Genomic DNA, 17,045 nt, shown 5'->3' with positions numbered 1-17,045 from the left:
GTGCGAGGGGATAGCCTCGGGGAGCCGAGCTCCTGAGGCACCCAGGCCGGCGTCGGACAAAGTGATGCCCGACACTCGTGTGAGGCCGTTGGGACTGGGAGGGCTGAAGGTGGAGGGTGAGATGGGTGAGGTGGGGCTCTGGAGGCAGCTGCGCGGGTTGTGTCCCAGGCACCCTTTTCTCCAGGAGACCCTTTCCCCTCCCTCGTCAGTGGAGTCTTGAGGGAAGAGCTGTGAGGGGTGCGAGACAGCCCGGCAGCCACCCCGGCCGTGGGGCATGAAGGCACAGGAGTTCTGGCGTTGTGTGGAAGAGTCAGGAGCGGAGGGGAGCAGGAAAAGGAGGGTGCGGGGTAGTGAATGTAGGTGGTTGCTGTGGGGCTCACAACCCTCTGGGTACAGCTCCCCAGAAAGAGCCCTCCTCTCGGAGGAAGGTCCAGAAGTCATGATGGGAATGAGTAGTCCATCTAACAAAAGCGTCCCGAAAGGAAAGTTTAGAAGCACTGGAACAGTTACAAAGGAAAAGATAACCAGCAGCACAACCCACTAATAAGAAATTGTTGCCAGGAGGGATATAACATCTTCCCTTTTCCATAGAGAACACGACGGTGATGTATTTATATTGCAGATAGGGTGATCTAGACCAAGCATTAAGGAAAACTTTGTTAAGGGTAAGAATAACTAAGCAAAAGAAGAGGTTGCTTACGGGATGGATGACTTGGGTAACTCTGGAGATTCTTTTAAGAGCAGACTAAACAAATTCGTCAAAGTGTGTGGATGGGTTTAAAGACCTACTGAGGTAATTTTCAGCCTTGTTTAATGTTTGCTAGCTGTAGTCCTGAGCAACACCTCTTCAGCATCACACAGCTTGTCACTCCAGTGGGTGATCTGCCACTACAGAGCTTTTCCGGTGAAGGGCAAAGAAGCTGTTACTGTTTAAAATAGCTTTCTCTGCTGCTTTGAACCAACCGAAGTACTGAGAACACCTAAGTGATTTCTTTGTTTCCTATTTTGTTAATGAAGCACTGCAATATTGGCTGAAAAAAACTTATTTTTGTTGATAGAAATTGTCATTGTGCCCCATTTCAGCCACATTTTGTCTTACATTGACAAAATTTCCAGTGTAAAGAGTGGTGAAATGTGGTCTAAATCAATAGAAAGATTTGAAAGTCATTATGATTGAAATTAAGAAGTTAGAAGTAACAGAAGATACTGGGCTCTGTAATAAGGTTTTTTTAAGTAGCTTTTTGATGTGTATAAAATGTATAGGTATTTGTGCATTTAAGTGACCTCTTAATTTTATGACAAATGAGTCATCTTAAATACCCTTTCCACAATGATATTGCCTGTTTTCTATTAGTTTTTTCTGATTGCACTTTTGAAGGAGATGTTACCCCTGTATTTGGCCCCAGTGTTCTAAATCTTCAACACATTTGCAAAATTATTGACATTACTGAGGTCAATGGGACTTTTAAACTGAAGGAAGTTAAACGTGTTAAATGTATGAATGGGCTGTTCCATAATGTATCCTTGTTTAATGACAGCACAAACTTTTGAGTCTTTGTGGCTCAGGGGAGCAAAGATTTCCTTTTCTTTTGCAGATGAGAAGGGAACAGTGATTTTAGGGGATTTCCTGGTTTTTACCCTTTGCTTGCTTACACATATTTGAGAAGGATTACATTACTTTTGATACATGTTTTTTTCTTTTTTCCCCTCCCAATTTTGTTGAATTGTTTTTCTTTTTTATTCCTTCTTAATACTTGTTTTTAAATTCCTGCCCATTCTACTGCAATAATATTTTTTTCCCATCACTTCTCTTCATATACAAGTATGGATTTTGAAACACTCTAACAAAACTATTCAGACATCTTCATAAAGTAAGAATCAGGAGGGTTTCCATAGTTGGCTTTGGTTGCAAAGCACAGCACCAGAGAGGTATTTAGGTGTCAGTGGGCTGAGCTGTCAGAGGGGGTTTTATTGTGTTATGCTGGGAAGACTCTGGTTTGTTTCAGACTGAGGTAACAGCCCATGAGATGCTCTTAGGATACTGCTGAAATTGAAGAATTTTTTGGTTACTTGGACATAAAGAACAACAAAGAAAGCCAGTGGCTGAACTTGAAAGCCCAGAACATAGTATCAGTCTCTGTAGAAAGACCTAGAAAAGGAATTTATCAAGATTATTAATTTTTTCTCTCTGTTGAATTCATTTGACATGGTCACAGCTGGAGACAGTATAAAACAGTAAGTGATAAATTTGTTTTTTTGAGACTTACCATAGCGGAGGGAGGATCTTGAGCTCAGTACAGAAGATAAAATCATGTATTCGAGAGAATTTCTATTTTTTGTTTATTTTCTGCTGTTTCTCATCTGGGCCAGGCTTTACAATCAATTAAATCAGTCTGAGTTTCACTGTTGACTCAGTGTGATCAGGATTTGTGTACTTCTGTATGAACCTAAACAGCTGGGAGAGAATTACTGATGATAACATGGACACAGTAACACTTTATAGCATTGCTAACATCTTGACTATTAGAAGAATGGGAAAATGAGTATATTTTTGTCCAATATAGGTTATTTCAGATGGAAGTGCCTGTAGGCTACGGAGCTTCATTAAGAAGAATCGTTCTGGGCTTACCAAAGTGGATGAATTAAATGCTACCCCACTTCATCATGCTGCAGAAGGAGGACAAATAGAATTAATGCAGTTGATCATAGACGATTCTTCCTGTGAAGGTAACACATGTTTTATGAACTGTTTTATTTAGCAGAATAAAAAAGTTCAACAATCAAAGTGTTAAACCATCTGAAGCAGAACTAGAAATAGGTGTTTCACCCCTCCCATCTCTAACCAATAGCATGTATTCAGCACAATATTTAATCTGTTTAACACAATGCACTGTGTGACATGCGATCTTTCCCTTTTTCTCTTCAAAGAAATATAGTAGTAGCACAGAGCTAAACCTCCATTGAAGACACTTTTTTTTTTTTTTTGTTTTCAGTGCAATTGGAACATTTGATGGTTTTGCTTTGGTTTTGGTTTTGTTTTGTTTTCTCTCCTTTGACCTAGTATTAAATGTGATGGATTCGTCTGGAAATACCCCACTGCACTGGGCCACGAAGAAAAACCAGGTTGAAAGTGTTAGTTTGCTTCTGAGCAGAGGAGCCAATCCAAACATTCTCAACTCCAATATGATGGCACCTCTGCATATGGCCGTGCAGTCCCTGCATAATGAAATCGTTAAGGTAAGTCCAAAGTCCACATAGACTTGATAAGTTGCTCTGCAGTGGCTGCGTGCAGAACTCAAAGACCTTGTTTATATATGCTGTATCTCTTCATATGCTTTGTTTAGCGAGCAGGATGTGTAACGTGATGCTTATGGAAATGTTTATGTCTTTATCATACCAAGTAAAAAATAACTTACTGATCTATATAAATACTGATATTTGTGCTGTGACAGTGGTTGTTATGTTTCATGGAGAATGCTTTTTAAGTTTTCCAATTTGTCTTTTTAATTTTGCAAAGACAAGGAATTTTCTTTAAATAGGCTCTTTTAACACGAGAATTTCATGTAGGCATGTGTTATTTCAAATATTTATGTTCTGATTTATTTTTTTTATTTTTTTTTACTGTTGAGTAGGGAGTCATACAAGTGTCAACATTTACTTGAAACTAGCATATTCTTTTAATGAAAAACAGATGAAAATTAGTCAGAAACACAGTTCTTAAAACCAACCTGTCAATAATCATTTGAATAATAGCAGAACTCAAGCTGCAATTAAAAATCACAAAAATATTTTGTGAAGACATTAATAAAGTGTCCATTTTGAATCTTCTAAAATAGCAACAGCGTTGAGATTTTAAGCAGCATATCTTTTTCATCATTTGTCCACATGCAACGAGCACATTTTTACTCTATGTGTGGCATTTGGGTAGAATTTTAGAATTTGTAAAGCTCTCGTGTTTACTGAGTGAATACAATTTTAACATAACAACACTTCCTTTTCCCTTTAAAGTTGTATCTTTTTCTAGTGCGTTCAAACAAAAGAAAGAAAAGCATATTCCCGTGTTCAAGACTTAAAATCCTTGAGAGATTTTCAGTGTTAAAATATGTCACTGTCTTCACATCTCTTACAAAGTCTGTATTTATTATGAGTTAAGAACAACTGAAATACAATGACATTTTAAAATAAGCTTTATATCAGGTTCTGGGTTTGGGTTATTTTACACCTCTGCTTTTGACTGAATATGACTCTCATTTTTCCCCACTCTGTTGTTTATTGAGGCTAATTCTCCTTTGGTTTCTATTGTTAAATTGACTGAGAGTGATTAAAATGTGTCACTTCCTCCAGTACAGAAAAATTAATTGGAATTACTGAAAGACAAATAAATGTGTAGGTAGAGGAATAAAAATGTATGGTCATTATAATTTCCAGATCCTTTGCTTCTCGAAAATGCTGGAAGCAGTCAGAGAGGTACTTGGTGATGCTGATAGCTTAGTGACTGCTGTTAACATAGGGACTGAAGCAGGCTTCCTGTCTTCATCAAGTCCTATCTCCCTTGATCTTATATAACTGTCCCATAGATGAATAAGGAAGCAGGATCTACAACATTGCCACTTTCCAGGGAATACAGAATATTACAAGACATTATAACAAGCTTTAGCTGAAAATCCCCACCTGCAATTTGCTACAGAAAAGATTTTCTCCCAGTATTGGGCAAACTGTTAAATAAGACTTTAAGATACTCTGCAGCTGTGCACAGTGTTTAATGTTGTTACCGGTCTATCTGCTGTAAAGAATTTTACTTTGCTTTGTCTGTTCTCACTTGCATTTTTCACCTGTATATTTTTTCATTCTCCACATTTTGTTTCTCTTTTTGTCTCTAAGTGTTGTGGGCTGTTGCCAAGGAAAAAAAAAAACAAGTTGCAAGAGTGCTATGGGTGATAAACAACAAAAATAATGAAGTAGGCCTTTGTTGTTGTGTTTGACTTATGTTTGACTGAATGTTTTCTTAAACATTTAGATTTTAGTCCAGCATAGCAGTACAGATGTTAATTTGGAAGGCGAAGCAGGGAACACACCTATAATTGTAGCATGTTACAAGGATAATCCTGAAGCACTGACACTTTTGGTAGGTATAACTATCCATCACCTTTTATTGTGAGTCTGTTTCCTTGATGCAGTGTTACTCTGTTTCTGTGATCTCTCTGTTCAGTGGAGGAAGGTTAATCATGGACCTAGTATTCAAGTTACCTTGCATAGGTTACTAAGAAACTTTAATCTTTTAACAGCATATAGAAATATATCTGAATGGCAAACTTAAGAGAAACTTAACTGATTTTGAAGGTCATGAGAACACAAAATGAATCGTATATGTACAGATGTATGGAAAAGATGTTTGTCTATAAGCTTCACAATGCATATACAACATTAAAAAAAAGGAGACAGCTACCCAGGAGACTGTATCTGTAATAGTATGTTCATTAGTCAGAATTTTCTATATGTTGTTAAGCTATATCCAAGCATTATTTTTCAGATTGAAAACGGAGGAAAAATATGTAAACCGAACAAAACGGGATGCATGCCTATCCATGCAGCTGCATTTTCAGGTGCAAAAACGTGTATGGAAATTCTCTTAAAAAAAGGTAAATACGCTGTTCCAAGCAGTCAGTAAGTTTCATTATTTATAGTAGCATTAGCAGTTTAGTGCTTTAATTCTCAATGAACTATGAAAACAAGCACTTATAACTGTGATTAAACTTAGAAAAAGTTAACACAATTATTCCTATGAGCTTGTAACTTCTGTAGGGTTGCAGTGGCAGCTTAACTGCTTTCCTGAATGCATGTCCATCCACTGTTTAACAATAGATGTGAAAGGTTCATATTTTGAGGGGGGAGAATATTATTCCACACTTAATGTACTTTTTTTGAAAGCCTTTATTTTCTGTTATCTCATTCTCACTTTTAAAAAATTCCATTTATTTTCATCTCTCAGGTGAAGAATTGGGTCACTCTGCTAAAACCCACATCAATTTTACCAATAATGGAAAGTGCAGTCCACTTCATTTGGCAGTTCAAAGTGGGGACCTTGAAATGATTAAAATGTGCATTGAATTTGGAGCCCAAATCGATCTAAAACAGGTAAAACTTGGAGGAGAGAAAAAAATAATTTTGATAAAAGCTAGGTATTTCTAAATCTCTGAGTGGTATGAAGAAAAGACGAGTGGATAATCATTGCTTATTGTCTCCTTCAGTGCAAAACCTAGGGAGCAACAAATGAAAACAAGTGTCCGGTGCAACTCAGGCAAAATGTACCAATTTTGCCTCATTGTGCAATTTTACACAAGTTGCATAGGATGTTGTGAGTATGAAAATTTTTCATGGTTTCAAAATGCATTTGGGCAGATTCATAGAACAAAAGTGGATCCTCACTACTGAATACAACAACATTCCCTCTGCCTCAGGGAAGTCCTTGAGTCATACTCAGTCTGAGAGAGCACTCTGGAGAATGGTACATCCTTCTTCACAAACTCTTCTTTACTTTGCAACTGCTGTTATTCCTTCCCAGAAACAGGATCTTCAGTGTGATCTGTTCTCATCATTGTTGTTCATCCTCAGCCTTCCCCTGGCCTTTACAGTTTCTTCTTTGTAAGGAAGCACAAGTTCGTGATAGTACTGCTGCTACTGTGATACTGTTGGTGTAATGGCCTGTGCCCAGATTTAGGATAAATAAACATTTTGAAAATATCTATCATTAATCAAATTGTTTTCAGGGCCAAAATCAACTTATGACAGCAAAGATGGCTAAACTTTGTTTAGCTGCCTTTTATTGGTTTCATTCTGTAAACACATAGCTTTTGATGAGATGATTTATGCTGCTCATTTTGTGATGGGTAAGACTGTTTTGAGAATGCTCATTCCACAGTGCTGGCATTGTGGAAAAGCCAGTTCCCATGCTTTCACTGGAATGTTCCTGTTCTAAAAAGGAGAAAGTCAAAACCCTCAGGCATGTATCAAAGCTAGTTTGTACCATTTAGCTAATTGAAATCCCGTTTCGGCAAATATTGTTCTAATAATTTATTTATTCCTTAATTTTATGACTGTCTAGCTTTTAATACTATATCATAGAATCACAGAATCATAGAATAGTTAGGGTTAGAAAGGACGTTAAGATCATCTAGTTCCAACCCCCCTGCCATGAGTAGGGACACCACACACTAAACCATGTTGCCCAAGGCTCTGTCCAGCCTGGCCTTGAACACCGCCATGGTTGGAGCATTCACAACTTCCTTGGGCAACCCATTCCAGTGCCTCACCACCCTCACTGTCAAGAACTTCTTCCTTATACCCAATCTAAACTTCCCCTGTTTAAGTTTAAAGCCATTACCCCTTGTCCTACCACTTGAGTCCCTAATGAAGAGTCCCTCCCCAACATCCTTGTAGGCCCCCTTCAGATACTGGAAGGCTGCTCTGAGGTCTCCACGCAGCCTTCTCTTCTCCAGGCTGAACAGCCCCAACTTTCTCAGCCTGTCTTCATATGGGAGGTGCTCCAGTCCTCTTATCATCCTCATGGCCCTCCTCTGGACTTGCTCCAACAGCTCCATGTCCTTTTTATGTTGAGGACACAACATATCATATCATATCATGTGAGACCAAGTTATTTTTAAACTACAAAAAATTTTATTCAAGAATGACTTCTAAGTAAGATTCCTTCTAAGGAAGTCAAAAACATTTTAAAATAACACATTTTCTGTATTACATACATTTGTTTGATTATTCATTTGTACTGATCTACCTATGTTTTGCTATAGTTTTCCTTTGCTTCATCTCTCATATTAAAGGGTGCAGTGTGTCTGTTTATTAATTCAACTACAAAAGATTGCTAGGAGTGTAATTATCTCATATCTTAAAATCTCTTCAGAGTTCCACTACTTCAGTAACAGACTGAAGTTTCATTACTTGCATAGAAATTTAGGCATTTGGGAATTATGTCTCCTGGGCTAGATCACAAGTGTTTTTAATAGATCAGAGGTTGGGTTGTTGGGGTTTAAATATTTAAGAGTTGTTTTATTTTCCCATTTACAGAATGAAAAATGCACAGCACTTCATTTTGCTGCCACTCAAGGAGCAACTGAGATTGTAAAGTTAATGATGTCATCCTATGCTGGTGAAGAATCCATTATTGATGCTGTGGATGGGAATAAGGAAACTCTGCTTCACAGGTAGGAGGCTACTTTGCCAGACTTCGCTATATATTGTGACCCATGATATTTTTAATTATTCTCAGCATCCAACTATATGTTTTATAGTATACTTTGGAACATCCTTCCTCATGGGGGATAGCTTTAGTACAATATGAAAGAGTCAGTAATTTGGTCAGAATCATAAAGATTTTGGTGCTGATATCCAAATCAGAACAGTTCAAGTTACATTGGAACCATGTCAAGGAATGGTCACTAACAGTTTGTATTGAAAATTTACTCCACTAAAGTAGTAGGTGAATAAGTTAATGGAATTTTTAACAGCTTCTCGGGTGAGTTGGGTGGAGAAGAGATTCAGAACAGCCCTGTGGAGAAGGACTTGGGGGTGTTGGTTAATGAGAAGCTTGACATGAGTCAGCTTCAGTGTGCGCTTGTGGCCCAGAAAGACAACTGTATCCTGGGCTGCATCAAAAGAAGCATGACCAGCAGGTCAAAGGAGGTGATCCTGCCCCTCTACTCTGCACTCGTGAGACCTCACTTGGAGTATTGTGTCCAGTTCTGGTGTCCTCAACATAAAAAGGACATGGAGCTGTTGGAACAAGTCCAGAGGAGGGCCACGAGGATGATCAAGGGGCTGGAGCAACTCCCATATGAAGACACGCTGAGGAAGTTGGGGCTGTTCAGCCTGGAGAAGAGAAGGCTGCGTGGAGACCTCATAGCAGCCTTCTGGTACCTGAAGGGGGCCTATAAGGATGTTGGGGAGGGACTCTTCATTGGGGACTGTAGTGGTAGGACAAGGGTAATGACTTCAATCTTAAATGGGGGAAGTTTAGATTAGATATAAGGAAGAAGTTCTTTACAGAATAATATAAACAGTTTAAAAAAATATTTCCTTTTTTCTTTACCCTCAAATATATGACTATTATACCAATAGTAGTCTGGTATATGTGTGTATATATATATGTAGTTGTATGCCCTATGACTACAAAGTTGCAGATGGCATTTGAATATGTAATAGTTCTCTAGACTTCTAGTCTTTCACAGTCCATTTGAAACCAGAGCACTAGACTGTGGAGAAATTTCCTCAGTCTTCTGCAGCGGAAATACGCTTAATTAAATGTGCTGGCTACCAGCTCTATGGAAGATAGTATATTTCCCCATCCATATATTTTTGCAAGAAAGATATGTCTCACTGCATTTAAGTGTAATAATTTTACAGTGTTATTCTGCATGTGGTTTTACAATATGAAATAATTGGTATAAAGTCAGAGGCAGTGGAGATGATTGTTCTCTGGACACAGCATAAAGTGGAATTATTTGAAAATAATTGAAGAAATTAAATGGGGAGTGTGTTGTAAAGTTAAGATAAGTTTTGGGTACAGCTGGGAATGCTACTGTGATAGAACATGACTGAAGACAAAGTGATGACAGAATGCCAAAGAAAATTGTGTAGACACAACACTGCTTAATAGATAACTGCCTGTCATATCCATGAAAATGATTGTCCTTGGAAAAAGCTTGGAAAAAGATTTATATTCTTTTAATCCCTGTGTCTGTGAAACAGCAGAAAAAATATTATCAAGAATGATCAGAAAGGTGGAAAGTCACCCAGATCTCTCAGAATATAAATAAACTGAACAGGAATGTTAACTTGTTGAGAAGTGAAGGAGCAGTGCAGAATAAGCAGGACATAATCCTTTCACAGTCTTACTGTTATGTTTCCATCTAAATATTTTATAAAATCACTTTGTTTTCTTTTCAGTCACCTTGGAATTTATTTTGAGTATGTGTGAAGCATTCAGTATTTATGTCTGGCTGGTAGAGGGGTCTACTATAGATAATTGAGACCTCTTTACTTGTTTGGAACCATGACATCATTTTTAAAATACATCTTTTGAGTAATCAGTTCTAACTATAATACAGCCAGGGTTATCACCTCTTATAATGCTAAGGGAACTGTTATCTTTAAGATACAGCACAACCTTGGAACTGTCCTTCTGTGTTGCTTATTTAGTCAAAATATGTAGCAGAGATCTGACTTCTGAAAAGGTTTAGGCTGTGTGTGCTACCCGTGCTATACTTCCTGCTTTGACCAGGTTTTCCTTGTAATATATAACTCAGTGTCTAATTGTAGAATAAAACCTGAATTTTTTTCATGTGTATAGACAGCTTTAAAATACTTTTAGTAAATTATTGTCACCACAATTTATATCAGTATATTTTTTGCATATATTTTCAAATGGACTTGCCTGCCACAGTCAGGATACGTGTTTAGCCATTGCCATTTTAACCCCACTCTAGCATTATTACACAAAATGTATAGGAAGTTATTTTTGAAGATTGGATCAGTGAAATTGATTGAGGATCTAGGTCTGCCTGAAACAAACCGAGTCTGAAGTTTATGGAATTCCATATTGACATTGTGTGGTACAGCAAAAGATCTGACATATGAAATGGCTGGATTTGTTAAAAACCAGTGGTAGAATACCTGTTGACCCACCAATGAGGTCTTTGTTTCCCACAGTGAGTGTTCAATGTGTTAACTGAACAGAACGTAGTTTAAAAATGAACTGCATGACAAAAAACCAAATCAATTTATTAAAATTAATTATGTAATAAAGGTATTTCACTGTCTTTTAGTTTGAAATGTATTTCTTTGAAAATATTAGAAAATGCAGCACATGGAAATGGATGCTGCCCTTTGGCTGGAAATTTCATTGTCCTATCTAATGTAACTGTATTTTTGCATTTTCCCCTACAGGACAGCATTGTTTGATCACTATGAACTGGCAGAGTATTTGATTTCAATGGTAAATATTTAATCAAGCAACATGTTTATAGAGATTATTGCTAGCTGTTACTACAGGTCTGCATAGAGAAATTCATAAAGGAAAATGTGTTCTCAGGTATAGGTTTAGATATAATATATATAATTTCATAATGCCTGATTGACAGTTGCAGTACAATGGTAGATGTGGCTCCTTATTAGCGTTCCACAGTTACAGAGGATTAAAAACTTGCATTTTTATTGCCATTTTACTTATTCAGAAAGGTTTCATAAACACCTTTTATCAAATATGACAAACTGGTTTAGTCATCCTCGCGTTTAGAATGTGAAATACAGAATAAATGCTAAATATATATTGAATTTCACCTGATTTTCCCAGCAAGAAATCCTTTCTTTAAAGTATGTAAAAAGATTAAAAGATTGTTCTGGTGTCATATAGCCATATATTCAAGTTGTGCATGATCTAGAAGTAATTATACTCTGTGTAGTTTGGTTATATTTCTCCACTGAATAATTATAAGGGAGAAAGAAGAAATGTAACCAGGAATGCTACAGGCTGTGATCCAAGTGTCCATTTATAGCAATTAAAACTAAGACTCATATAGTCATTATATGTCCCACTCAGCTAAGAAAATTCTTCAGAAGTCATTTGACTTATTTTTAATTTTATTTATATTTAGATTTTTTACTTTTTTTCATTAGAATTATTTTAAGACAAATTCTCTTCTACATACCTTTTGTTTTTCTCAGAAACTCTGTTGTAGGGATTGTATTTAGTCAGAACTAGATATTATGTTTATTTTTAATTAAAATGTGCGGTGGTGAGGTGTAACTGCTTAAACTTGTCTGACTAAACAATCTATCTGAAGAAGTTATTACCTGAGAAATACAGGCACAAGCATAAGGTATCACCTATGCTGTGGTGTACACAAGAGTGATAAAAAAAAGGTGGAGCAATGTTACTGCTCAAAAGGAATAGCAAATACCAGTTCAGAATGGCTTTCTGGTTTTAACAGAAAACAGCATTCATTTATTTTATACATTAAATATCCACATTTCATGCATATCAGCTTAAAATGATTGCTTCCTTTATCTTACCTTTGGTACTTTTTGTGTCTGAAAATAAAAGCCATTGTAAACAGATACAGTGTTACATCTAGCTCTTCTAGACAGAAAAGGTAAGTTTATCTATGGTAAGCAGAATTGTCTGGGTACATTATGTATGCTATTTACATTTAAATTACACCAATTTTTTGTAAGTTATAGGTCAGTGTGCTACACAAAAAAAGCAGAGAATCAAATGCTACAGATAGATAGTATTTTGCAAATCCTTATAGCTTCAAATAAATACTACTTACAAAATGGTTTGCACATTAAGCATTTTAAACTCAATTACCTGAGCAATAATGTCAAAGTGGCCATTGTCACATTGGACAGGTGCACAGTATCTGGTTTGTGTATGCATTGGTGATTAAAGATTATGTTATTAACTGGAAACTGTGGCCCTGTATTCATTGAAATGAATGAGCCCCCTGAATAAAAAGGTTCTAGTTTCTTTGATGAATAAGAACATTTTTAAGAGGTTGTCTGACCTTGTAGAAAGGTAACTGGGGAAAGGGTCCTCCATGTGTTAATCTCAAACATTTCACCAACATACATTGGAAGCTTCCTGTTCTCTATGGTAATCACTGTACATTTATTAAATGTTTCTTATTACTACAATACAGGTTTTACCATGCTAGAAAGTAAATATTGCTCTTGATTATGATTAATTCTCCAATTATGACTGGACCCAAAGGTGATTCAAGTTAATGGAAAAACTCACATTGATTTTTTTTTTTTTTCCCAATGATCTTTGGATAGTATCTGAAATAAAATATGGGGGTTTGTGTACTTTGTTCAGTTCATCAAATTTGACTTGCAACTCAATATCTAGAAAAGTATATCTAAACCATCATAAAATATACATATATCTCATTCGTGCATTTACTTGTATCATACTGCATTCTTGGTGGGATTTTTTAGACAGGTATATGTGTGTTCATAGTATTTTACTGATATGATCATAATGATATTGTAACCATAGTCACCATACTGTCCTGGCAATATGCACCTTGTGCAAAAATAGACAAAACATCAAAACCGTGCTTTTGCCAGAATATCACATTCCAGTCCTTGTGCTTCCTCTAGTGAAAGGATCAAAAACCTTGAGTTTGGAGAATAAAAACGTGTCTGCTGTTGATACAGCTACTTTGTAGTCAAAATTAACTTGTCTTATATAGCTTATGATGAAGAATAGAAAACAAAGATAGGGCAAGCTATACAGATTAAGATATACTAACCCCTGAATGCATTCCTTGTTGAACAGTATTCATAAAGTGTAGAGGTTCAGAAGGGTCTTGTTCTGGTAATTGATAGGTAAGATCACATCATTCAAAATGACTGCAATTTTTGTATTTTTCCAGAGCTTCAATCCCAGTATTTTTAAGTTAGAATTATATATTTTGAGTATTTAAATGTATGGAAAGGCACCCTAACAAAAGATCATGACTTGTGATAAAGTTGAAATTCCTTATTGCAGGGGGCTAATATTGATAGTGTTGACATAGAAGGTCGATCCCCACTTCTGTTGGCCACTTCCTGTGCATCATGGAAAATTGTGAATTTACTGCTCTCAAAAGGTAAAAAGGAATATACACATACAATACACTTCCTTTGAGCAGGGTTCATATGTGTTAAAACTGTGTCTAACTTTCCTCTACATTTCAATTCAGTACTTCAGCATACAGTCCAGGAGCAGCTGAGCTAGACAGCTGCACAGCGCTGGTATCCCCTGAGATAAAGGAAGAATTAGTGTGATGATTTCACCCTTTCTAATACAGAGTGAACAGGCTATAGAAAAATGTGTATGCCACATGTCATGCTTCTCCGTATATCAAGGTAGATGTGGCACTGGCACTCCATTGCTGCATTCCTTAGCAGTTCACAAAGTAAGCAGAACTGTGGAATAAATACACCACTTATAGCCGTGTTTCATAGCAGCAATCAATCTTTAAATGTTAAAGCCCATATTTCAAGCATTACCTGTGATTTTATATAATCACAGTCACCTTGAAAATGTTTGAGCTATGTCGTTCAATGGCTATAGTTTTGGTGGAAGGTAGTTATTGTTACTGTATTTTTCTCTTGTTAATAGTAATGTAACTGATTTGTTAATAAGCCCTGTAATAGGTTTTGAAGATGTAGCAAGATTACAACCTTAAAAGATTAGAAGACATGGTTATCTGAATCTTTAAATTACCTTGTGGTTTGTGGGTGCTCAGTATCTCTGAATATAACGGCCTCATGTAAATCTTAGTTCTACCATAAAATGCAAAATACATATACATACGAGATAACTGTGAAATCTGAGTGTCATTGTGGGGTGTGTGTAAGTACAATTGTATGTTAAAATGCTGGCTTGAATAATTGTTACTTCATAGATTTATAAACACATTTGTTCCTTTGTCTTAAATGTCATCAACTGGTGTCAGGAGCCATCAGTTTTGAAGTTGCTGGTACTTATTTCCATATTTATCTAGGAGCAAATGTATCATTAAAAGATCATCTTGGTCGGAATTTCTTGCATTTGACCGTATTGCAGCCTGGAGGATTACAGCATCTAAATGAGAAATTTCTGCAGGTACAGTAAGCATCATTTTATGTCTTTCTGCTACCTTTAGTAGAAAATATAAAGACAAAAAGCAACTACCATTTATTTTGGAATGTTTGTAAAAGTTTGTGGTATTTGTTAAGTTGCCCAGTGTCACAGAAGATAGTTTGAAGAGGTACGTATCTCTCATGAAAGCATTTCAAAGCCAGTAATACAGTTTTCTTATTGCCAGGCAAAGGAATAACATAATCCCATAAATTATTTTGCTGTTGGGGATTGAATAGCTCAAGAGGTAGGCAATAAAATATAGAACTTTTCACTTCTATTTTCCCAGCTTGCATGCAGGAAAGCTAGGGGACGTGCTCATTCATATTCAGTCAAGCTCTAGGACTTAAATAGTTTACAGCATGTTCTCCAGGAGCTTTCCATAGACTGGACTGTAATGAAATCTTGGATTTAGTTTTAGAAAGGATTTCAAACATGGATTTGTATTTGGCTGTGCTGAGGTGAAGCAGTTACATTGCTAAAGCCCAAGCTCACTTGAAAGAATAAATTTGCTAGTCTCCAGAGCTCCAGAAAGAACCTTTTAAGTGTGGATAAAGTATAACCAATCGTGCAACATCTGCTGAAATCTGTAAACAGCTTTGATTAGAAATGTGGAATGGATTTAACCTCCCTTTTTAGCAGATGTAGAGAATTAGTTTTAAACCAGAGTGGTAACTCTCAGTTGTCTGCATTGACTTTCTAATTATTGATCATACTAAAAATTCAGACAGAGAAGTGGAGCAGACGTGGGGAGGAGATTATTACTTGCTTTAAGAAAGGGCTGTACATAGGATAGTGTTAGACAACGTATGGAGCAAAAACAGGGTAATAAAGATGAGAAAGAGAAATATGGGAAATAAAATTACACTGTAAACCAGTGAACTGATGGTTTTTGACAGGCAGAAGTTTTGCTACTGAACACAGACTACAGGCTACCCTTGTGTTCTGTACAAGCCATTTGCTGGCAGCATTGAGTATTATGGTTGAATGGCAGCAAAGAGGAATCTCCTGCATTACACTTGTACTGTGATGGGTTTTCAGAGTGGCAAACTGCTGTGTTCTTCAAAGTGTAGTTGTTTGAAAATATGGTGACCCACAAATCAGCAGACATTAAATGCTCACTGTTGCTAAAGCTACTTTTCCTAAAATTTGTTTCTTGTTTTTTAAGAACTGCTTTTAAGTATTACTGCTATTGTAACAAGCTATTAGAAACTGTGCAGCATAAATTATATAAATATAATTCTGTGCTTTTGGGGTTTTTTGGGGGTTGACAGATGGAACACATTAAAAATCTTGTAGTGGATGAAGATAATGAAGGATGCACTCCACTGCATTATGCATGCAGACAAGGTGTGGCCCTCTCTGTAAATAATTTACTCAGCCTCAATGTTTCCATCTACTCTAAGAGCAGGGACAAGAAGTCACCATTACACTTTGCTGCCAGGTTAGTACAGCAGTCTAGGAAATGGAATCAATGCCATTTTTTCCTCAGTATTTTTTTGACAATTTCTGTGTTTATCTTTCAAAGCTATGGGCGCATCAATACATGTCAGCGACTTATAAGAGATATGAAAGACACAAGACTTTTGAATGAAGGTGATAAGAAAGGAATGACTCCTCTTCATTTGGCAGCCCAAAATGGTCATGAGAAAGTAGTTCAGTTTCTTCTGAAGAGAGGGGCCCTTTTTCTCTGGTAAGTGTTCTGATCAAAAAAGAACCATCAACCTAAGTTTTATGTCCGTATGCTGGGAAGTTATGTAAATATAAATGCAATATATGGAAATATTTAATATATTAATATTCAAAAATATAAATATACACTATAAGAGCATATTTGTAAAATGTTTTATAAAACTAAGCTTATTGTGCCTTGCTTCATCCTGACACATAGAATCATAACTAGATGTAAAGCAAGGCTTCTAATGCTGTGGGAACTGAGGTTTCTCTAAATCAAACTGAGAAGAATATTGAGCCTTTTGATGGAAAAGATATTAGTTTTCATAAAGCCAGGAGCCAAAGCTACCAAAAGTTTAGAGTCCTGTTTCGAAGGTACAGTTTAGAGATTTAACTTCTATGTCCTGTGCTTTCCCAGTCCAGTGCAGCTACACCTTGGAGCTAGGGGCCTAAGCATTTTGAGGAAACCCTTTACCTAACAGACCTGTCATACAAGCATTATTTGTGACTGCCAGGAGCCAAAGCTACCAAAAGTTTAGAGTCCTGTTTCGAAGGTACAGTTTAGAGATTTAACTTCTATGTCCTGTGCTTTCCCAGTCCAGTGCAGCTACACCTTGGAGCTAGGGGCCTAAGCATTTTGAGGAAACCCTTTACCTAACAGACCTGTCATACAAGCATTATTTGTGACTGC

The 17,045-nt window shown here is 36.7% G+C and overlaps 1 protein-coding gene across 1 annotated transcript; it reads left to right on the top strand.

The window, feature by feature from the left end:
* Positions 1 to 64: 64 nt before the first annotated feature.
* On the top strand, positions 65 to 16,373 carry LOC104401450 (transient receptor potential cation channel subfamily A member 1-like; the record flags this gene model as incomplete). The annotated part of the gene is made up of 13 exons (XM_010017919.1): positions 65 to 116; positions 1,379 to 1,518; positions 2,565 to 2,727; positions 3,062 to 3,237; positions 5,018 to 5,125; positions 5,531 to 5,639; positions 5,990 to 6,135; positions 8,080 to 8,216; positions 10,957 to 11,005; positions 13,565 to 13,664; positions 14,565 to 14,665; positions 15,955 to 16,124; positions 16,209 to 16,373. Coding segments are annotated over exons 1-13 (1,616 nt in total), but the record flags the coding sequence as incomplete, so codon positions are not given.
* Between the last annotated feature and the right edge of the window lie 672 nt (positions 16,374 to 17,045).

Source organism: Nestor notabilis, unplaced genomic scaffold (assembly GCF_000696875.1).
Source record: "Nestor notabilis isolate BGI_N333 unplaced genomic scaffold, ASM69687v1 scaffold27347, whole genome shotgun sequence".
In the NCBI taxonomy this organism is placed as follows: domain Eukaryota; kingdom Metazoa; phylum Chordata; class Aves; order Psittaciformes; family Psittacidae; genus Nestor; species Nestor notabilis.
This window is presented reverse-complemented; position numbering and strand designations above follow the sequence as displayed.